Raw genomic sequence first — 24,243 nt, forward strand, 5'->3', positions numbered from 1 at the left:
ACATGTTCCTATGAGCTACCTTATACTCTGTGTTATCGCACAGAGGAAAATACAAATACGGGATAGTACTCTGGTCAAAATACTATTTGCAGCTAGTAAAAAGCCATCACAAAGGAAAATGGGGAAAGGTTTGAACCCCCTACCCAGAAACATAAATCTATACAATGATAAAACTGACGCATCATTTGAGATTGGGGTTGCAACACTTAACTGAACTAATCGATTATAAAAAAAAGAATTATCAATAGCTTAATAAAACAATCGATTAATAAATCGAGTTTGGGGTATGTCATTAGGCAAAAAAAATCAAAGGCTTTCAAAAACCTTCACAACTAGTGAAAATGGCCGAAATACAAGCTCACGCATTGAGCATACCTTGACGTACATTCCTCCAAAGGGGTGGTTCTGGTTACAATAGAAACGCAAACAAAACAAAAAAACGTTTCTGTAAAGTTTCAAGTTACGGAAGGTAACAAGTGTAGGCGACAGTGATACAGCTACAGTCAGTGGCGGTGTGAGTGCAGGGTTACAGGTAGAAGAGGTAGTCGTCAGGGTTACAGGTAGAAGAGGTAGTCGTCAGGGGTACACAGGTAGAAGAGGTAGTCGTCAGGGTAACAGGTAGAAGAGGTAGTCGTCAGGGTAACAGGTAGAAGAGGTAGTCGTCAGGGTAACAGGCAGAAGAGGTAGTCATCAGGTGTAGAGGTAGTCGTCAAGGTTACAGGTAGAAGAGGTACTCATCCAGGTGGACGCTGGGCTGCCTGTGGATGCTCTGACCCACAAGGAAAGCCAGCTTGTGTGCGTACTGGCAGGGAGCCGGAACGCGGATGATCCCCTGAAAAGCAAAATACAGGGAAACATTATATGTTGGTAAGATTCTTATGTCATCGCTGTCTTTAGGTGAGACAGGCCAGCTTACCTGCCAGTTGTAGTACATGTGGCAGAGTTTGTAGGTCAGTCGCTGCATGTGGTCCGGCTTCAGTCCGCTGGTGTCGTACACCACATTGTAGTGGGTAGGGGAGACACTTCCCATGCGAACGGCCTGGCTCACAATGAAGAAGTCGTACCTGGGAGTAAAATTGCAACCATTCTTTTGTTAAAGGATGAAGATGGAAGGAGATGAAACAAAACCACTTCTAAATGTTCTAATCGACCCTCATGTGGGTATCTAATTGTTTAATACTGGTGGAAACATTGTACTGCATGTCCAAAACTTACCACTCAGGCCTGGTGACATCTGTGTCAACAACAGTTCCAGGGGGAGGGTTGGACAACTTGCCATTGAGGAAGGCAAAGAACCTCGTGCAGATGCGCTTCTTCACCACCACCATAGTCAACTTGGGCCTAGAACAGAGGACAAGGTTATAGTTGGAGACCAGAAACCCACAAACCGTTTTTAGCATTTCATAGTGCACCTCATTGCTGTCGGTAGAAACCTCGTATGTCTACAACCATTACTTGTAGCTGATATTATGGTAACCAGTGTTTTAACAGCCGAGCCATAATGCCATTAAAGTTTGGATTTGTGGTTCTCAACTATTTTCTGTCATATACATTCATGTATACAAAAGGTTCCTTGGTTAGATGACTAGAATCAAAGCCAACAATGCTCTTCCTAGGAAAAACCACTGGTCTGGATAATGCAGAAGACTTTGGACAAATAAGGTTCTTACACGTAGTCTGTTCCCATGGATTTGATGGAAGCCAGCAGCTGGGGAACCTCATAGTCAACCACAGTGGACAGCATGCCATCTCCTACTCCATCTCTGAACACAATGATGCGGGCGGGCAACTGGTTGTTGAACTTGTAGAATGATTTGAGAGCACCTGAAAAAAAAAAAAAAAACCATTACATCTCAGATAGGAGTGCAACAGTTAATCGAACTTATCGATTTAAAAATAATCTATACAGTCGTCGAATAATCAATTGGTAATCGATCCCCATTTTGAGCATGTCATATGCGAAAACTTTCAAAAAACCTTAAAATTGCAATCTACAAGCTTGTAGAGCTACTATTTTCACTCAATTATAAAACAAGTGGTTATAGTTTTTTTATATACACATACAAACGTGCTTCTATTCGGTTAATCAAAAAGGCAATCGATAGAATAATCGCAAAGAAAATAATCTGATAGTTGCAGCCGTAGTCTCAGAAATACTAGGCTGAAATCTGATGAATGGAGGCACAGAGTCGGCTTTTGAATGAACAGAAGTGCAGAACATTTATGAACCCAACTTACCGACGAAGGCCATTTTCAATCCATCCATGAGTTCCTGTCCTCTGTCCTGCAGAACACACTTGGAGTACCACCTATTCAACAGCACAGACATTTGAATATTTTAGGACACCACCACCAAGTTTCTGACCTCCTTACTATTGGTTCTACAGCTACATGTGTAAGACCTGTCTCCTAAATACCCAAAATGTTAATTATATGCTTTGAATTATATGCTTTGCTCATCAGAGCCCCCGCTTTGTTTTTACAGTTTGGCTCAGCACCAAGAAACAGAGTTTTTTTTTTCTTTGAATGTTTAACACTTCAGTACAACATCTAATACCAGCAGCGTCTAGTGACTGGCAGTCATTCATTTCTATAGCAGGCCACAGTGAGCTAGATTAATTATAGATCGCTTCCAGACAAGCCAACATTGCTCTTCAACACTCCGCTTCGTCCAAACTACAGTGCGTTAATGACACCCACAAGCTAGCTTTAGTCCCAGCATCAAACTCTCGCGGAATCTAGCACCAGTAAACATCAGACGTTCGCGAGGCGGCACCCACTTAGGAGAGCATTTGTAGGATTTGTGTACTATTTCTCGCCTCTAGTGGCTTCAATTGGAACGAGGTTTCCACCAAAGAGACGATGTATGCCTTACAAAAAGTCTACTCTTCACTCTTGCCAAAATGTTTTAAGACGACAACGAACCAGAGGAGTCAGAGGACGGTGGGAGCAAAAAAAAAGTTTAGCCAAAGTGAAATGGCCATCTTTATAAATGTAAAAAGTAGTTAATATAGCAGCACAATAATTTATATATCCATTTATGCGTTGGCCATTCAAAAATAGCAGATCTACAAGCTCAAAGTGTGTCACTTTGTGCCGCGCTGTAGAGCTTGTACAGCTGCTATTTTTGAAGTTTTCTGGACAAAAAGGACCTTCAGACATTGACCCGCATGTTGTCACTTTAGTCAAGTGGTTCTCAACCAATGGTCCGGGGACCACCAGTGGTCCTACAGGGGGTCCCCAGCCAAATTAATAGTTAGGAACCAAATGTATCCGTATGCGTCTGTAACTCTGAGAGTGTACAAATTTTGGTTCCAAATGTACCCTCTCAGAGTTAAAGGGATATTTCACTTTCAAAACATTTATTTTTGTATTGCATTTAATTTTTTTAATTTTCCCCAAAAAATATTTAAAATAAATGAAAAAAGTAATTGAAAAAACACGGCCCCTCGCGTATTAGGAGGGCAGGGTGAGTCACCAGAACCAAGGACGGGTGTTTTTGATGAATCTAACATGGTTAAAATGGAGTTTGAAGTTATAATGGGTTTGTATAGGAAGGGGGCGTGTCTGATAAAATGAATATCAAATATATAAATACTGAATCGAGCAACTTAAAAACTGTCTGGGGGGCTCACAAAGGCCTGAGTAGACGATAAAATGACCAAAAGTTTTTGAAAGTGAAATATCCCTTTAAATGAACACTAAATGCTGATGATACAGTATTAGTAGAGGCCCTAGGAGGGGTCCACGCGCGACTGCTTATTTTTTTTTCTAGTTTTGATTTTTGGCATCCATAGGACCTCTAATATTGGGATTTTGATGATCCCAAGAAAAAAAGTGGTCCCAAGTGTGTTTTTTTCAATGTTTTATTACCAATATGAGACCTGGGAGATGGCTGGCTGGAACGCCGGCGAGAGTGTCTTTCGGAGACTGTGGAACGCTCAAATTTAGGCGTAGCCCAAAGATAGAGATACCATTTGATTCCAGACAACCTCAGGTTTCCAATGAGAGCAACCTTTTCATGCTACCTTGTCAGGAAGGGGGCTAAATACCTAATGATTCAAAGTTAAGACAACATTTTGGCGAGGGAAAAACGACCATCACCATTTTCCAAATGGTCCCTTGAGCTGTCACCTCAATATATGTGAATGGAAATGGGTTAAATGGATACCTACAAGCCTCCCCTGTACAGACATGTCAAATTTATGCCAATCTCATGCAGTTTTGGGCAAGAACCATGCAGTGTTTTGCATGCAGTACAAATATGTAATTTCCGCCTATTGTAAAAAGGAGACCACTTTACTGCATCTATAGCTGTATGAGACCACTGTACTGTATCTATAGCTGCATGAGACCACTGCACTGTATCTATAGCTGTATGAGACCACTGTACTGTATCTATAGCTGCATGAGACCACTGTACTGTATCTATAGCTGCATGAGACCACTGTACTGTATATATAGCTGCATGAGACCACTGTACTGTATCTATAGCTGCATGAGACCACTGTACTGTATCTAGACCACTGTGCTGAATCTATAAACCACTGTACTGCATATATAGACCATTGTACTGCATTTATAGACCACATACATTGACCACTGTACTGTATCTAATATAGACCACTATACTGCAACTCAACACAACTTAAAACAAATATTTATAAAGCACATTTAACATGACCAGGTCACCCAAAGTGCTGCACAGGTCGCCACGAAGGCTCGGTAGATGCAGTACAGTGGTCCACAGATGCACTAGAGTAGTCTACAGATGCACTCGAGTGGTCTACAGATGCATTATAGGCGTCCACAGTGGTCTACAGATGCACTAGAGTGGTCTACAGATGCACGACAGTGGTCTACAGATGCACTAGAGTGGTCTACAGACACACTAGAGTGATCTACAGATGCACTAAAGTGGTCTACAGACACACTAGACTGGTCTACAGATGCACTAGAGTGGTCTACAGACACACTAGAGTGGTCTACAGATGCACGACAGTGGTCTACAGACACACTACACTGGTCTACAGATGCACTAGAGTGGTCTACAGACACACTAGAGTGGTCTACAGATGCACTAAAGTGGTCTACAGACACACTAGACTGGTCTACAGATGCACTAGAGTGGTCTACAGACACACTAGAGTGGTCTACAGATGCACTAGAGTGGTCTACAGATGCACGACAGTGGTCTACAGACACACTAGAGTGGTCTACAGATGCACTAGAGTGGTCTACAGACACACTAGAGTGGTCTACAGATGCACTAGAGTGGTCTACAGATGCACGATAGTGGTCTACAGACACACTAGAGTGGTCTACAGACACATTGTAGTGCATATGTAGACCATGTACTGCATCTGTAGACCACTGTCGTGCATCTGTAGACCACTCTAGTGCATCTGTAGACCACTCTAGTGCATCTGTAGACCACTCTAGTGCATCTGTAGACCACTCTAGTGCATCTGTAGACCACTCTAGTGCATCTGTAGACCAGTGTAGTGCATCTGTAGACCACTCTAGTGCATCTGTAGACCAGTGTAGTGCATCTGTAGACCACTCTAGTGCATCTGTAGACCACTCTAGTGCATCTGTAGACCACTCTAGTGCATCTGTAGACCAGTGTAGTGCATCTGTAGACCACTCTAGTGCATCTGTAGACCAGTGTAGTGTGTCTGTAGACCACTGTCGTGCATCTGTAGACCACTCTAGTGTGTCTGTAGACCACTCTAGTGTGTCTGTAGACCACTCTAGTGCATCTGTAGACCACTCTAGTGTGTCTGTAGACCACTCTAGTGTGTCTGTAGACCACTCTAGTGCATCTGTAGACCAGTGTAGTGTGTCTGTAGACCACTTTAGTGCATCTGTAGACCACTCTAGTGCATCTGTAGACCACTCTAGTGTGTCTGTAGACCACTCTAGTGCATCTGTAGACCAGTGTAGTGTGTCTGTAGACCACTTTAGTGCATCTGTAGACCACTCTAGTGTGTCTGTAGACCACTCTAGTGCATCTGTAGACCAGTGTAGTGTGTCTGTAGACCACTGCCGTGCATCTGTAGACCACTCTAGTGTGTCTGTAGACCACTCTAGTGCATCTGTAGACCAGTCTAGTGTGTCTGTAGACCACTTTAGTGCATCTGTAGATCACTCTAGTGTGTCTGTAGACCACTCTAGTGCATCTGTAGACCACTGTCGTGCATCTGTAGACCACTCTAGTGCATCTGTAGACCACTGTGGACGCCTATAATGCATCTGTAGACCACTCGAGTGCATCTGTAGACTACTCTAGTGCATCTGTGGACCACTGTACTGCATCTACCGAGCCTTCGTGGCGACCTGTGCAGCACTTTGGGTGACCTGGTCATGTTAAATGTGCTTTATAAATATTTGTTTTAAGTTGTGTTGAGTTGCAGTATAGTGGTCTATATTAGATACAGTACAGTGGTCAATGTATGTGGTCTATAAATGCAGTACAATGGTTTATATATGCAGTACAGTGGTTTATAGATTCAGCACAGTGGTCTAGATACAGTACAGTGGTCTCATGCAGCTATAGATACAGTACAGTGGTCTCATGCAGCTATATATACAGTACAGTGGTCTCATGCAGCTATAGATACAGTACAGTGGTCTCATGCAGCTATAGATACAGTACAGTGGTCTCATACAGCTATAGATACAGTGCAGTGGTCTCATGCAGCTATAGATACAGTACAGTGGTCTCATACAGCTATAGATGCAGTAAAGTGGTCTCCTTTTTACAATAGGCGGAAATTACATATTTGTACTGCATGCAAAACACTGCATGGTTCTTGCCCAAAACTGCATGAGATTGGCATAAATTTGACATGTCTGTACAGGGGAGGCTTGTAGGTATCCATTTAACCCATTTCCATTCACATATATTGAGGTGCACAGCTCAAGGGACCATTTGGAAAATGGTGATGGTCGTTTTTCCCTCGCCAAAATGTTGTCTTAACTTTGAATCATTAGGTATTTAGCCCCCTTCCTGACAAGGTAGCATGAAAAGGTTGCTCTCATTGGAAACCTGAGGTTGTCTGGAATCAAATGGTATCTCTATCTTTGGGCTACGTCTAAATTTGAGCGTTCCACAGTCTCCGAAAGACACTCTCGCCGGCGTTCCAGCCAGCCATCTCCCAGGTCTCATAGGGGTAATAAAACATTGAAAAAAACACACTTGGGACCACTTTTTTTCTTGGGATCATCAAAATCCCAATATTAGAGGTCCTATGGATGCCAAAAATCAAAACTAGAAAAAAAAATAAGCAGTCGCGCGTGGACCCCTCCTAGGGCCTCTACTATATAGACTGGGACCCCCTGGCATATCTTTTGAAATGGTGTTCCGTGGGCTAATGTGTGTCAATTTGGGGGTCCTTGACGCGAAAAAGGTTGAAAACCACTACTTTAGTCGTCTGTAAGATCCAAAAATGAATGGTCAGGTGTAAAGGCGTCTACACACACCGAAATTTGTTGTCCAGACTGCAAGTCGAATTAAGTTGGGAGATCAGGTTTGAAAACAAGTTGAATGTACCCCTCTCCACACCGACAGATGGCTACTACGGCGCTAAAAATAGCCTATGGCCTGATGTCACTTTTCAGCAACACACACGAATTAGGGATGTGTAAAAGTGACCAAAATTAAATTAGATTACCGTACTATAATACTAATACTTTTACTCAAGTAAATATTTTGATTTCCAGACTTCACTTGTGACAGAGTATTTCTACATTGCAGTAATGATACTTTAGTAAACAATTTGAGTACATTTTTGCACCACTGGTCTCCACTACCCCTCCTAGCAAGGCCAAGCAGCCAACCAGAGAGCTCTAAACCCCCTCTTAGTCCCCTCTACGCCACCATGCTGCTATCCGACGACGCCTCCCTACAACGTTCGACCCGACGCGACAGTGTACCCACAGCCCATTCAACGGCCGATTTTCTGCAACAGACGCTCTCCAACACTTAACACAGGGGGTGGGGGGGGGGGTACCCTAGGGGCCCATTACCCTCTGATAAGATGGTTTGAAATGAGATGAGTGTAAAACCTTGTTTGGTGTTCCTGGGATCCAGAACAAAACACGACCCGCAGGTAGCGACACAACTCCGGGAACCTGAGAACAAACGTACAACAACCGTTACACAGGCAGTCAGCATTAACATCACACATGAGAACATACAACCGTTACACAGGCATTCAGCATCAACATCAACACAAGACATACAACAGCTGTTACACAGATTAACCCATTAAGACCTGAGACAGAGTCTACAAATGCCTTCTAAATCTAATCAGTAGCTCTCAAACTTTTTTGTGCCAAGGACCCCCAAAATGATTTGCATTTGGCCGTGGACCGCCATCTGAGAAGGTTGTGTGATAGGGACCCCCAGAAGAGAAATTCAAACAGTCAAACATTTTTCAAAAATAGCAGATGTACAAGCTCGCAGCTTTATATCTGCTATTTTTGAAAATTATGGACAGCGTTACGCCCACAGACTCTACAGAACGTAACTCAAGCCTATTTTTCAGCAATTTCAAATCTGCCATCTTTCTATATCCGGTCAGAAAAAAAATTCTCTGAAATTAATGCCATTGGCATGGTTGTGTAGCTTGTCAATCAAAATCACAAGGTAAACACTACAGCACACACCCTACTTTATCATACATTTTAACACATTCACTGCCAGGGGTTTTCTAAAAACAGGCTGTAGCTTCTTGCCAGCATTTTTAAGCATTCCGACTAATCTTTCAAGAACCACAGAATATTTATCTCCAGTATGATCACTGTGCTTCCACGGGAGAAAAAAATAAAAGTCATCCCGACCTCCCGTTTGCTTGTTGTACGCCGTTGAAAATAGCATGTTCGCCAAAAATAAAAAAACATCACAGCAACACAGGAGCCGAGATACAGAATATTTCCCAAATACTTTAACCAGGAAGTGACTGGAGCAGTAAATCTTTGGATCACGTTATCTCCTGGTTCTGTGTGAAATGACGGAGATCTCCGTCAATGGCAGGGAATGTGTTCAAACGAATGGGACCATAATTTACCAAAACGCATATCATGGTGATTGAAAGAAGACTTTAAACTAGCCACTGGATGCATATAGTATTTGTGTTTAGGTCATAAAATCAAGTGTAAAGTTCGGCAAAAACCCATCCGCTTGAATGGAGTTTAATTGCTTCTGACACCAGCAGTGGTGAGACAGCGAGACTACAGGCCATTCAAAATAACTGTCACTTCCTATATAGCCTCAATTTACAACCCGGATGCTTGTTCTGGAGTTATTATTAGTGTATATACCTGTTCCGAGTTATTATTAGTGTATATACCTGTTCTGAGTTATCATTAGGCCCCTTTACACGACAACGGTCTCTAGAGAAAACGGCTAAATAAAACTATCAGATGTGCCGTCCTTTTACACGGCAACAGCGTTTTTGGGGCTTGAATCCGCAACTAACTAACTCCATCTAAACGTGCAATACAGGGGAATCCGCAAAAGTGTGATGTTATGTTTCACGTAGGCTTTCCTGCAGAGCCGTAGAACCACTGTTGCCAGATCCTGTAAATAATAAAAAAATCAACTACACTTTAAAAACAAGCCAAAAAAAACCCCACAACAAGCAACTTTACAGGAAAAACAAGCCCAAAGTCGCTTAGAATAAGCGAACATGGCAACCCTAAGTTGAACCACGCAGAGTGTAGAAAAGAGAGTAACGACACGCTTTGATCTCGCCGCAAAGCGGGCTCCTATGGGCTATAGTTCCAAACATTGGAACTGTCTCATTGAGATAGACAGAGCACTTCCGCATTCCATTCTTACAATGGGAGTCGACGCTATAGTGTCAGAACTCTTTACGGCTCTGGAACCACGCTGCACGGGGGTATGTAAATAAAGGAAATGGAACGGAAGTGGTTCCACGCATGCGTGGCTGGTCTATATGGCAGCGAGTCACACCGACACACGGCACCTAGCCACCTGGCATGCACACAACAGCGTTTTAAAAATCACGTCTCCGTTTAAATGCAAAATAAAAAGTGACAACGCAACAGCACTTTGTCGTTTTTCTGTTCTGATCGTTGCCGTGTAAACGTGGCCTTAGTGTATAATACCTGTGCTGGTTCTGCAGGTGCTGCACTCGCAGTAGGATCACATGCAATTCCTCCTCCAGGTTATTTTTCTTGCCTTTTGTGTCCGTGTAGACCCCCGACACATTCTGCCCCGTCAGCACAGCCACAAGGAGCATGTCGTTCCAGGAACGCAGGTTCAACCTACAGCAAGCACACACACACACACGTATTAGTCAGTGGTAGAAAAAGCACTCAAATCAGTAAAAGTACCAATACTGCAATGCAGAAATACTATGTTACAAGTAAAAGTTTGGAATTCAAAATGTACTTGAGTAGAAGTACAAAAGTATTGGTATGAGCAAAAGTATTGGTATCAAAATGTACTTAAAGTACCAAAAGCACTCATTATGCAGAATGTCCCAGTTCACAAGTTTTCAAACGTATACAAATCTTTTGAAAATATCAGATCTACAAGCTCACTAAGTGTTGCATCGCGACACATTGTGGGCTTGCAGAGGTACAGTACCCGTCAGAATCTAGTTTATTTCTATACAACTAGATTCTGACAAGTGCCGGAAAAGATGCGCTGTGATTGGCCAGTAGTCACTTTGAGTGGCAGCATGTCTTCCCAAACATGGCGCCCACAGATAACGACGCCCCAGAGTCTACCTTTATATGTGTACGGTCACTTGACACGCAACGTTTGAGAACCACTGCCCCTAGTGTGCACTGATATGAATAATAATAATGAACCCACTTCCACTTCATCATTGTATAAGGGAGACGGAGGTTCTGGTAGCACAACTGCAGCTTCCCATAGAATTCAGGGCCAAAGTCGGCCAGGATCATCTGTCGCTGGACTGACTCTAGTGCCCTGGGAGGAACGCACAACAGGACAGACACACAAATAGACAAGAATGTTATTAACAAATAAAACCACTTATCAGAAGAAATGAATCGGATCAAAAGTTGTGTGCTGGCATTCTTCCCTAGCCTGGTTCCCCCTACAGTTTGGCTCAGCACCAAGAAACAGAGTTTTTTTTTTCTTTGAATGTTTAACACTTCAGTACAACATCTAATACCAGCAGCGTCTAGTGACTGGCAGTCATTCATTTCTATAGCAGGCCACAGTGAGCTAGATTAATTATAGATCGCTTCCAGACAAGCCAACATTGCTCTTCAACACTCCGCTTCGTCCAAACTACAGTGCGTTAATGACACCCACAAGCTAGCTTTAGTGACAGTAAAGTGGCGTACATACTAGACGGAGATGGGTATTGACGTACGTCGGGGGTGAGGAGCTGGTACGTTCTTTACGTCAGTGCATTCATAGTTTGACACGTTTCTTATGCGTGATTAGGGCCAAGAGGCTATTCATCCTCCAGAGGGAAGCAGTGAACGTACGTCAGGTACGTCAGGTTGAGCTCAGAGCTCAACCTGACGGATGACAGTCGACGGACAAACCCCCAATCCCCCCTCCCTTTTTTGGTCTCCCCCTCCGTTCCTTATGCTTACTTAAGGGTCTTACGTCGAGTATGAATAGGCCTTAACTTGTAAACACACAGACAAAATCACTGGCGCTGTGACTGAAAGAACGAGCCCAATCGATGGTCTTGAAGGGCGGATCCTGCGGCGCTTCCTATTGCTTCACCAATCTATGACCCCGCCTCCCCCCCTCCCCCCCCGGCCTGTGCACGGAGCACGCTGACGTCACCAAAGTTAGAGCGACGCCCCTCTGCACTCTGATTGGTTAGGAGATAACAAGGTCCTAAGACCAGCGTTCCTGCATGGTTCGCCCAGCCTTTTTTTCCTTTTGAAACACAAAAAAAAGGCATGGGTTTCCGAGGCTACTGGCGCTGTGACTGAGCACAGGGTAAGACTGAGGTGACTCTACATACTAACCTGGTCATGCCCTGGTTCAGACTGGCCACCAGGGCACCAATGGACCTCTTTCCAGCAACGGTGTCATGGTAACAGTCGATTCCCACAATCATCAGCTGCTTGAGCTGCAAAAACAGGGAGGAATACCAATAACTGACTTAAACTTGTTCATGTAGGTTGATCAAATAATCAAGATGCAGAATTGTTTTAATTTAAATTCTTACAGATTTGATAATACACTAAATCAATTAGTCTGATTAACCACTTAACCCTGTAATATACTTTGTTGTATAATGGTGACATACAATAGCCAAATTTGCCCATCTACATCGTTCATTAATCGTAAATATACGAGACATAGGAATAATCGTGATATTGAATTTGAAGTCATATCCCCAACTGAATGCCTGCCCCCCCCCCACTCAATTTATGCACTTCTCACAACTTAAATGTATTGTGTGACAGGGGCACTAACGGGGATCTCGAGTGACCACAGCTCTCCTCCCATCTTGCAGGCCATCTGCAGTGCAATCTTGGTGGCGATGGTGATTAGGGCTTGTGGGCGGCCGAGGGTGCGAGACAACACACACTGACTGGGGGTAGGGCAGTCCACACAGAGGTACTTCTTGACGCTGTCGTATTTGTCCTTCTTATTGCTGGGGAGGACCACAACCACCTATGAGAATAGACCAAATGACAATACCAACAACAACAGTTCCATGTTAATATTAAGGGTAAACACAGGTCACCGAGTTAATTATGGGCTGTGGCTCATTCAATTACAATGCAAGTGCTTCTGAGGATTATCTATTACCCACAACGGCAGTGGTTTTGATCAGTCAGAATCTGCCATGTCCAGCGTTTCCCCTACCTTTAACTTGGCGGTGGCGCCCTGTCTTAGGTGTTTAATTTAAGAACCTAAATGTACATTTATATTAATAAGCTCATTTAAGTGCACCAGTTGCTACTGCGTTATTTCTCTCCTACTCTGTGCTTTCGCAAAAACTCTTAACAGCTTGCTTAGGCTCTGCGGATCCACAGACAGACTCTGCTTTGTTTGCTTTGGTTTGTTGCTGAGGTTTATTCTTCATATCTTATAGTTGGATTGGTTTAACTAATGATTGTTATAATTATACAACACCATGCGTAGTGAGATTGTAGATTGGCTATTGTCTGTGAACAACAGTGTTGCTGCAACACCATCGTACAATTAAGTATAATTATGTTTCAGTTTCCAGACTTAATAAAAAAGGTTAGATCCGAGTTTTTAGTCACTTACCATCTGGGTCTCCTGCGTTACATTTTGCTGCAAGGCTTTTAGGAGCGCCTCCTGCCGGTCATCATATTCCACCCTTTAAAAAAGGAAACAATTGTTTAACCTGTCAACGCTGAACTGTGTGCAAAGTACGCATTTGAGAGTTGTATATTAAAAAAAAAAATCTAACATACAGTTGCAGGGTCTGCCAAAGTACTTCACAACAGGACAAATGTACAATTTAAGCATTTAGGAACGCTCTTATCCAGATCAAGCATTAATTCTAGTCTTTAACCCATTTAGACCTGAGGCCAATTCTAAAAACGGCTTCTAAATGCTGACCTAAGTTTTCTGAAAAACTTCAAATATGTATTCAAAAATTACAAAAAAATTATGTTGCTATATACTGTACATAGCAACAGAAATCCCAAAAGGGGTTCCCGTCTTGAAAGGTATAGTTACAACAATAGGGGTTCCCGCCCAAAATGGGTTAAACAAGGTAAATAATCACATCCTGTATACAGAATGCAGAACAGTATAGTCCCAATATAACTAGCATACCAGGTAAACAATGAACCCAACATCTGTCTTAAAGAAGTGGTGCCATGGTTTTGCACTTTTTCATGTGTCTCTATGAGGTTGATAGAACTTCAATAAGCCCCCTGGTGGTTTTTTATGGTGTTTTATGTCTTCTCTGACTATTTTGAGTTTCTACCTGGAGGCTGAAACCTTGAGGGTCAAACGTGCCAATAGAAAAACAGCGCTTTAGTGACATAGTAAAATTATACCCTCCCCCTCATTATCATAACACAACAGGTGTGGGCATGAGGAGAAGGAGGGACTAGGACTGGTGGGTGGTGCTAAGGTGGTGGAGGAGGTGCTAAGGTGAGAACCAGGTATACCTAATGAACTGGAGGCGTGTCCACATAAAAACTTAATTTTAACCATTTCTGTACACTTTTTTGAAAAAAATCTTCCTCCTAGTGTAACCATAATACCTGATGATTATGTTTTTGGGGGGGGGGGGGGGAAATCACTGAAAATCACGGCACCCCGTCTTTAAACAACATGACTGATGTATAGCAGGCTATTTTTAACAACGGATGTTTTAAAATTGATTATTGCTTACACTACTTGCTAGTCGTTATGCATTTATTTGATACTGATATTGACATGTGGTTAATGATCAACTTCCAACGTAAATAACTCACATGGTGGGTCTGTCCACATGAATGCCCAAAGGACCTGAGACCTTGCCCAAGGTCTGTACAAGGGTCTGGGCGTCGTTGGCATTGCGTCTGGTGCAGAACACCACCCATTTCTGCAGTGGGGGGGCCTTGATGATAGGAAGCCCTTTCATCTCCCTGGACCAGTCAGCTTGCATGGGGTTGTAGTCAAACTGTGTTGAAAACAAAAAGCAATAGCCAAGTTTGACTCAACTGCTTAACAACAACATTCTGCACAGGTTTTACATGAGACCTTGTTTGACTCATGACTTTTGATAAACACTTTGGCTGAAGATTATTAACAAAAAATAATATTAAGAGTTACATAAGGTTAAATATCGGTACAAAGACTATATCTTTTCTTCTTCTTATAGATGGGAAAGGAGTCGGACAGATTATTTTCTATATTCTTCCTGACTTGCACGTTTCCGGACAAAACCTGAGAGCAATTTGTTTTGCTTTTATACCGAACGGGAGCCCTGGAAAATCCTCTCAGATTGAAGGACTCTGCCCTTTATGTTCAGGAGCTCTTTATCGAAGTTGAGTCCCCAGGTATTCAGCTCCGCCTGGGCTTCAGTGTTCCTAAAAACAGGACAAGGTTATTAGAGTTAACTAAAATAATAAAAAAGATTTTAATGATCACATTGATATAAAAGTATTTATATAAAAAAATACATTTACAAATTTTGTTTTCATTGTGATATTGATGAATAAGAACTTATAGTATACTACGTTAGTTACATTGATCCAAGCCAGAACAAAATCGATTGATTAAAATAAACATGCTCTGAAAATGCACGCTGCCCACCATCTGACCACTTAACACTTGCCGTGTTAAAGGGCAAGACCACTTTGGTAGAGGTTTGGGTTGTTGCCATGATGTAACTCCAAGGTGGACAAGAAATCAAAAATAATTGCTCCATTGACTAGAAATTGGCAATTAAAAAAATGCTCCTCAAAGACTTACATGTGCGCTAAAAAAGCCATAAAAGTCACTCTTTTAGCACATAAACTAACGCAAACAAAGTTGATTCAGACAATATAGATCATCACAAAACCCAGCACCGTTTGTTTTTTTAATAGAAATGTCAACTTTCTGTTGATTTTGCTATTTTTATTAAGAGGAAAACCCGGACTGGATCCGCGGCTCCTGATCTTCAAATAGTAAAATCAGCAGGAAGTTGACATTTCTATTCAAACAAGTAACAGTACTGGGTTTGGTGATGTTCTATATTGTCTGAATCAGCTTTGTGTTCGTTTACGGGCTAAAAGAGTGACCTTTGAGAGCTGTTTTACCATACCATGTTAAGGGGAGTTTTGCCCCACGGTTTTCTTACCTTTTCTATGATGTTATGGTATCCTAGGATGAATGGTACGGTAGAAAAATGTACCGTAAGTCTCGCTAGACAAGATTGAAATCTCATCTAGCAAGACTTCGGTGGGGCGCATTCAAGACAATCACGTTGCATAGTGTTCTAGTGTCACTATGAACATCAGATCTCACCCAAAAAATTAAAAGCTATCAAAATATGCGATCTAGCGCAAGGCCTATTGGCGCGCGTTTTTAGCTGTGGCGGACCCAGGATCGAGTTATGACATTTTTCTACTGTCCCATCATAAAATCATAGAAAAGGTAAGAAAACTGTGGGGCAAAATTCCCCTTTAAGTCAATGAGGGACATATTTTGAATTATGAATTTCCAATCAATGGAGTTACACCATGGCAAGGCAACTACACAACCAAAACCTCTACCAAAGTAGTCTTGCCCTTTAAGTGGTCAGATGGGTGGGCCTTGAACACTTGACACAAGTGGACCCTGATCCAGAAAAGGCTGGAAACCACTGTTGTACACATCAGCAAAACATGGTAATGTGTGTGACCTACCCATGAATGTTTCCGGCAAACTGTTTGAGGCGACCTTCTCTCTGCTCAGGGGTCAGTCTGGTCTGAGCGGACAGGTCCTTCATGATGTTGAAGTCAGCACGCATCTTGTCAGTCAGACCTGTGGGCAGCGCCGGTTTGTTTTCAGTGGTTGGAAAGTAACATTTACTCAAGTACTCTACGTAAGTACAATTTTGAGGTACTTTACTTGAGTCCATTTTTAGATACTGTATACTTCATTTTTAGATACTGTATACTTCTACTCCACTACATCTCAGAGTCAAACACGGCTTTGAAGCAGCTTTGGTTCAAAGCATCTTAATACACTGACTCAGTGTTCTCAAACTTTTTCATGTCAAGGACCCCCAAACACCATTTGAAAATATTTTGTGCCAGGGACCCCATACAAAATCTTTCAAAACTAGGTCTCTCTCCCCCTCCCCCCCTGAAAATAGCCGATCTAAAAGCTCACAACGCATCGCATCTACGATGCGTTGTGATCGCCTATTAAATATCCTATTTAAGATACATTTTAGGTGGTTAAACAAATTTGTTTTGGGTACCCCCTGGAACCCTCTTCATTGAGAACCACTGATGTATTAAGATGGTTATGTTTTCCCTTTGAGAGCAGAGCAGAGCAGAGGAGCTGGCATACCTGTAAGGAAGCAGAGTTCTGGGATCAGCATGGCTGGTCCAGGGGGAGGTCCTCCAGAAGGACCCCGCTGCTTCTTCAGCTGGCTGACCAACAGTGCCTGGTCACTGCACCGGATGTCCAGGCTATATTGCTTCAAGAAATATTCAATAATTTGTCAAGTGTAGACTAGGGGAGCAACAGTTCACAAACCAATCCATTATTACATTTAAAATATCTATTAATAATCAATCCCTATTTTGGGCATGTTGTGTTTTTGAGCATTTTTGCCTTACAATGATATAAGAAAACATTAAAAAAAACGTTCCAACATCACGATACGTGTTGTGAGCTTGTAGATCTGATATTTTGACTAATGCAATACAGTATAAAACAGGGCTTAAGTGGTTAATTAATTTGTTGATATATAAAGAATATACACTGTACATCGATTAATCTAAAAAGTAATCAATAGAATAATAGCTAAGAAAAAAATCGATAGTGTCAGCATTCCCTACAACTGAAGCGGTACAATCGTTCCCAGCACTAACACCTACAGTCTTGTAGTAGTCCTTGAAGGAGATCTCAGTGTCTGCCCTGGTGAACGTGTTGTTCGGAGTGTGATCCCATGCAATGTCATCAATCCTGTACGTTTTGTTGTTGTACCTGAGGAATGTAAAAAACAAATTCTGACGTTTCTGGTGACATAGACACACCGCATTTAGTATTCATTTCAGGTGAAAATGTTCACATGTGCCGTTTTTGCCTGCTTGCCTAGTGTTAAAAACATTTTTAGGTGAGTACCTTGCGTTTCAACTGGGAAGAAATGCTTTGGTGGACAGGCTCAAATGTTTAGATTGTGTACAGAGTACAATCAAGCTGTAATAAATGGAAATTCAAGTCTGTCCGTTTCTCTTGGCTGCCTGTCAAGCACTGCTGCTGACTGTTGGTGTGGTGTGTGCGTCACTAAATCCACAATATAGTTCCTCAGCACAAAACGATGATTTTGTTTATTCATACTGTAGGTTGATCATGTTTGTAATCTCTTAAATGCAGACCTATTAATATATCGCTGTAGGGGAGCCATTTCCAGCAGCAATGGTTGACAGGGGGCCTAGAGAAAACAAGAGGCTCTGTGTCCGTATATTAGTTAGATTGCACGTTACTCAACTGGGGTTAATTTTACACAGACAACCGCTAGAATAAAACTTTGTTATCAACATGCGCTACTTTCCACAGCAGTCATTTCTGTCAGATTTCTGTCAATCACAAATACAACACAGCTACTAAGCTCATCTGCGACATTCCCACGGGCGTTAAGTGTTGAGTAGAGCAAGTGTGGCGCTTCCGTTTACTTTGTGAGGACGATGAGGCCGACCAGCTCCTTGGTGCAGGCCTCTTTGAAGTGCTGCATTGGACACTGCTGCTTGAGGTTGGTCATGAAGTCCAGCACAGTCTCACTGCGCAGCACCTTGTGACTCACATCGGCACACATCATGATGCCCGCCTCGAACTGCAAGATGGTGGATTGGTAGCCAGGCCAGATCGTCAATCTTTGGAGAGAAAGATGGTCTCAATTACGGTATTTTCCTACCCGTTCAATCTTCAGCTATCAATAGCAAGTTACTACTGTACGTTTGCAGTTTGTGAACAAAATTCCGCAAATATGGTCACCACCAAATCTGGAGCGGCCAAATACATCAATTTGGGGGTCCTTGACATGAAAAGGTTGAAGAACCCTGCTGTACAAGACAAGATGAGTGAGATTCATACAGTACCTGTGCTGTGGGATGTTCAGTGGGTCATTGGGGTTGTAGTAGTGCCGTCCAATCTGCTGCATGTTCAGCATTCTCAGGATCCTAATGAATTCCACAAGTATCAAGTTCAATGTTTAAATCGCTGCTGTCGGCAGAAACCATGCATCTCCTTATTTCTAAATTCTATGAGTTTTCTCTTATATACCAATGCTCTACTACACAAAAGAAAATAACAGATCATAAATCAGCTATTTCCACTAGATGTTTAAAACTTTTATAGTTAGTGTCTGTTCCATGTGAGATGTGACCGTTTGGATTTTAGTCATTTTTAGAAAAGGAGTACCTTGTTGTGAAGTCTGCGAGGCAGAAAGAGGAGGGCCCCATCGAAGGAGCGTGCCGTGCCAAGCGCCTCATCATGCTGATAGAGAAGGGCACTACGCAGGCGGCGTGACTCCATGGGAGGGCTGTAGTCCACATGGTACTGATAGAGAGCCCACTGGGGACGGGATATGATCCGCAGGAAGTTGGCTTTCAACTGAATGGCAGAGCCAGTGGTGCCTGGGAAAGCAAGTAGTGAATACAAAGTGGTAAAACAAAAGAGAAAAATGAAATGCATGAATGTATGGCGGTATATTTTGGTTCTCATGTTTGCAGGTGTGGACTATACTGTGAAGGTCTCAAACAAAGCACACAGTGGGAAAGTTTGTCAGATTTTCACATTCTCAATAGAAGGTTCATTTTAAAAAACAGTCAATTCACCCTTTTAACTACATGAGCCCAAGCATCCCTATGTTGGCCATGTTATAATAGGTGAACATTCAGCGAACATAGATCTACAAGCTAACAACGTGGCACATTTGGTATGTTGTGAATTTTCTGTTAAACTCTGTGCAGCATTGATTCTAAGTGTTCGTTTTGAGGGGCGATCATACGTGCAGTTCAGAAAGAGGTGGTTCAGTGATTTAAAACGAGCACTTCCCAACTCGAACACGTCAATAAAGTAGAAAAGTTTGCGCTCTAAACTCAAGGTTTACTTAAGCCAGGTATTATTGGCTTGCACACACAGAAGACGTTGAGGTTCTTTGGATGCAAAAACATATATATTTTACAGTTACTGTGCCCCTTAAGCATTATATCTTCATCAAATACTATGGTCAGGTCAATACTTTTACAGTTGTATTGTAGTAAGTTGTATAGATGACTTGTAAATATTTTTCGACAGTTTTGGACACGTTTCTCACCCGACAGACGAAATGGAGAGTGAACTAATTTGACGGAATGTTAAGTGAAGGAGCAGTCATGCACAGAGTTTTTTAGTTAACATTATGTTCACTGAGCAAACGTTTTACCAGCACCCTGATTCACACTGATAGTTATTCTCATTTTGTATACAGTTACAGCCAGGACTGGGGCAGTTGGGGGTTAGCTAGGCTGCACTAGCACTCCTGTTTTCGTGTATAGAGGGGCGGGTGTATAGGTGCGGAGAGATTGCGCCTGATCCCATTGGTTCACCGATCTGTCCGTCAACCCCCGCCCCGTTAACACAACATTACGAGCGACGCCCACTGCACTCTGGTTGGTTGGGGAAATGAAACACTTCCTATACCGGGTACACCGACACGCTCCTCCAGGCTTTTATTTTTTAGCAAAACTAAACAATAAAAGCCTGGAGATCGAGGCTAGGGGTTAGCTGCCTTGAGGCATTTAATGTGTACTGAAGGAGGGATGAGCGTTGCTCATTCACTTTGCCACCCAGTATTTTTCCAGTTAAGACTTCTAGTTCTTAAATGTGCAGTTCTTATGCTCCCGTTTTAAGTTCTTATGCCAACAAGTGTGTCGTCTATGTAGTTTGAAGCACAAAAGACAGTTATATCATGAACTTCACTTTGACGACGCAAGTCACACCAATACTCTCAACTGTATCAAACCCATGGTCCTAAAATGCTCATTCAGTGCAGCATATTGTTAATGTCGGGCAGAAACCTTGTGTCTCCATATTTCAAATTTTGTATGTTTTTTTGTAAATTAATGCTTTACATCATACAAGAGCATCACGCCATCAAGTAGTGAAAAAAGCCAATTGTGACTCATTGGATCCACTGGAACACTCCCCCCCCCCAGTTCCTGAAAAGTAACCGTTTCAGACATACAAAGTTTCTGCCTGGCAGTGACAACATTTTTCTCTTACATGGCAAATCTAAATACTCCCATATTGGAAATGAGCTGCATTTGAACAGTGAAGTGTAGGACAGACCTTCTAAAGATGATGTTGTAGAACTGAAGGCAGGCTGGTGAGGTGGGGGGCAGCTCATTGGTCAGTGTAACCGTTATTCTGACCTTCTCTCCCATCCGGGTTTCACTGTGCAACACTGTCTCCTACACACAAGTGAAGAGATCATCAGTAGGGCTGCAGTGGTGGTGGTTTCGAAGACAAATATTGTACTTTTGAAATGCTTCTGCACTTAAAAGTACTCATCTGTTCCATGTGAGATGTGACCGTTTGGATTTTAGTCATTTTTAGAAAAGGAGTACCTTGTTGTGAAGTCTGCGAGGCAGAAAGAGGAGGGCCCCATCGAAGGAGCGTGCCGTGCCAAGCGCCTCATCATGCTGATAGAGAAGGGCACTACGCAGGCGGCGTGACTCCATGGGAGGGCTGTAGTCCACATGGTACTGATAGAGAGCCCACTGGGGACGGGATATGATCCGCAGGAAGTTGGCTTTCAACTGAATGGCAGAGCCAGTGGTGCCTGGGAAAGCAAGTAGTGAATACAAAGTGGTAAAACAAAAGAGAAAAATGAAATGCATGAATGTATGGCGGTATATTTTGGTTCTCATGTTTGCAGGTGTGGACTATACTGTGAAGGTCTCAAACAAAGCACACAGTGGGAAAGTTTGTCAGATTTTCACATTCTCAATAGAAGGTTCATTTTAAAAAACAGTCAATTCACCCTTTTAACTACATGAGCCCAAGCATCCCTATGTTGGCCATGTTATAATAGGTGAACATTCAGCGAACATAGATCTACAAGCTAACAACGTGGCACATTTGGTATGTTGTGAATTTTCTGTTAAACTCTGTGCAGCATTGATTCTAAGTGTTCGTTTTGAGGGGCGATCATACGTGCAGTTCAGAAAGAGGTGGTTCAGTGATTTAAAACGAGCACTTCCCAACTCGAACACGTCAATAAAGTAGAAAAGTTTGCGCTCTAAACTCAAGGTTTACTTAAGCCAGGTATTATTGGCTTGCACACACAGAAGACGTTGAGGTTCTTTGGATGCAAAAACATATATATTTTACAGTTACTGTGCCCCTTAAGCATTATATCTTCATCAAATACTATGGTCAGGTCAATACTTTTACAGTTGTATTGTAGTAAGTTGTATAGATGACTTGTAAATAAGATTGTCATCTCTTCGCTAAGAGTGATATGATGATATAGGATTGATTCCATGTTTGTTAACTGTATGGAATGTATGTGTTTATACTAATTTCCTTGCAGAACCTTTGACCAAAACAGGGATGGTGGGCTGATTGATGGCACACAATTCATTATGATTGGTTACCAGTAATGGGCTGACTGCCTGCTTATAGCCAACATTAAACCTGCATTCAGTGTTGATGGTCTGAGGAACAAAACTTGTGTAACTTCTATGTCACCTTTTTTCACTGTGCAATTTGTTTTTGCCTCAATGTCCTTCTGTCAAGGTTCAAGCCTTTTCTGTTATTTGTGCAAAGAGTTTGACAAAAACTTGCTCATAACATGACAACTGTGAAACGAAGGATAAGGTGCAATATTGGTGAGTTTATCATAATTGAATACATTCAGATGGGACTTTTCTGTTTATGAATGGGCTGTCAGTGGAGGGAATTGCAACTTAGATGCAGCTAGCCTCCAAGTTGCTTGCGAATAAAGATTGTGCAGCTTCTGTGTATTAGAACAATGTCATTTCTACATCATTGTAAACATGGCCAATTGGCCATGTCATATACAGACCAGACTTTGATTCTCTGACATGCTCCATCGCCTGTCTGGTGTGGACTCCTGCATCAGAAAAATCACGGCGGCGACCTCTTTCTCCAATCTTCACCTTCTGGAAACCCCCCGAGATCTGCAGCACTTCCTCTAAAGGAATAACCCCCAAAACACCACAAGTTACAAATGACTTTCCTTCTGCTTAAAGGACCACTTCGCCCATTTTCAACCTATCTTCATATACATGGTCCGCACTAATGCTCATAATAAGATGACACAATTTCGGTCTACTCACTGTTTCAAAGGAGGGCTGTGGACACTTTCTAAAACTGGCTACTAGTTACTAGTCATCAGCAGGCAGGATTGGTCATTTCAAAAAAGATTTCAAAGTTTTTTTGTTGCAGCCTTAAATCCATTCATGTTATTGCAAACTACAGGATCCTGCCACTCCAACATGTTTGAGATTACATTAACCAAGCATTACTATGCATTATTACTACTACTCAACTTTTCCATGCACATTTGAATAATGAAATGTTTTAAGAATCAATGAAAAGCAACAAAGTTTAGGCCTATGTGAGATTGGGTTCAGACTGCACCTTCTGTAGTTGCAACAGCTCCTGGGGCACTTTTCTGTCTTCCTCTGCCTGGCAGCTCACCCTCCACAGGTGGAGGAACAGCTGCTGCTGCTGCTGCTTCTTCAGCCGAGGTCTGAAGAAAACACACATTGATGTCACTGCGTTATTAAGTACTCCCATTTTTCACAATACCACATTGTATGTAATGTTAAGAGTGTGCCGATTTATCAGCTTAAATCTTTAGTGTTCCAGTTTTGAATTTTGTCAGCAAATTTTTTCGTCATCACTTCCATTTGTTTATCCTGCATCATATGAGAGTTCTTTCTCCTGATTGGCTAAAATTGGTATCCCAACCTGAAAATGCTTTTTCTGTTGACCAAATAGCTGGACAGACAACTGCAACTCTATAGCAGCGGCAACTATCAGAATATAGCTATTAACACTTATTTTGACAATAGAAAATCATTTAATGCACCATTACACTAAAGTCATACTGTTCTGCAGTGACATTACCATTGCAGCCATTCCAGGGGCTGCAGTCTCCTGACCACGTGCGCGCCCTCTGGACCTCGCTCGTGCACGTCCAGTCATTTTCACTCCGTATTAAATTTCTGCATTTGAAAAACAAATGATAAAACATAGGTAGAACAAGCAGCAACTGAATGCAGACAGACAGCAACACTTAAGATTTAAGACTTTTCACATTAAACAGGCATTTCCCAAAATCAAAATCTCCTAATCTAGATCAGTAGTTTTCAAAGAGGGGTCCAGGCCCCCCTGGGACCCTCAGGGTTCCAATGGACACTACAAGTTTGTAACTCTGAGAATATACAAAACAACCAAATACCCTTTTGTTACACTCAAGTTATTGGGGTCCTTGAAATTAAAAGTTTGAGAACCACTTAGCCTTGGATCAAGACTATCAGATTAGTTAAACTTCATAAAATACATCTATGATAGTTGTT

At 42.3% G+C, this 24,243-nt stretch overlaps 1 protein-coding gene across 1 annotated transcript; it reads right to left on the bottom strand.

The window, feature by feature from the left end:
• Positions 1–306: 306 nt before the first annotated feature.
• LOC308086192 (piwi-like protein 1) lies at positions 307–23,869 on the bottom strand (the record flags this gene model as incomplete). The annotated part of the gene is made up of 20 exons (XM_080429634.1): positions 307–832; positions 917–1,064; positions 1,216–1,341; positions 1,671–1,824; positions 2,239–2,309; positions 11,998–12,101; positions 12,452–12,652; positions 13,256–13,328; positions 14,443–14,630; positions 14,925–15,039; positions 16,342–16,459; positions 16,994–17,123; positions 17,527–17,635; positions 18,325–18,522; positions 18,748–18,828; positions 20,981–21,102; positions 21,259–21,473; positions 22,722–22,850; positions 23,300–23,411; positions 23,792–23,869. 20 exons carry the CDS (start codon positions 23,867–23,869, stop codon positions 716–718), a joined length of 2,589 nt encoding a protein of 862 aa, XP_080285760.1. The 3' UTR covers positions 307–715.
• Between the last annotated feature and the right edge of the window lie 374 nt (positions 23,870–24,243).

Source organism: Gymnoscopelus braueri (genome assembly GCF_963280865.1).
Source record: "Gymnoscopelus braueri genome assembly, chromosome: 1".
NCBI classification, from domain to species: Eukaryota; Metazoa; Chordata; class Actinopteri; order Myctophiformes; family Myctophidae; genus Gymnoscopelus; species Gymnoscopelus braueri.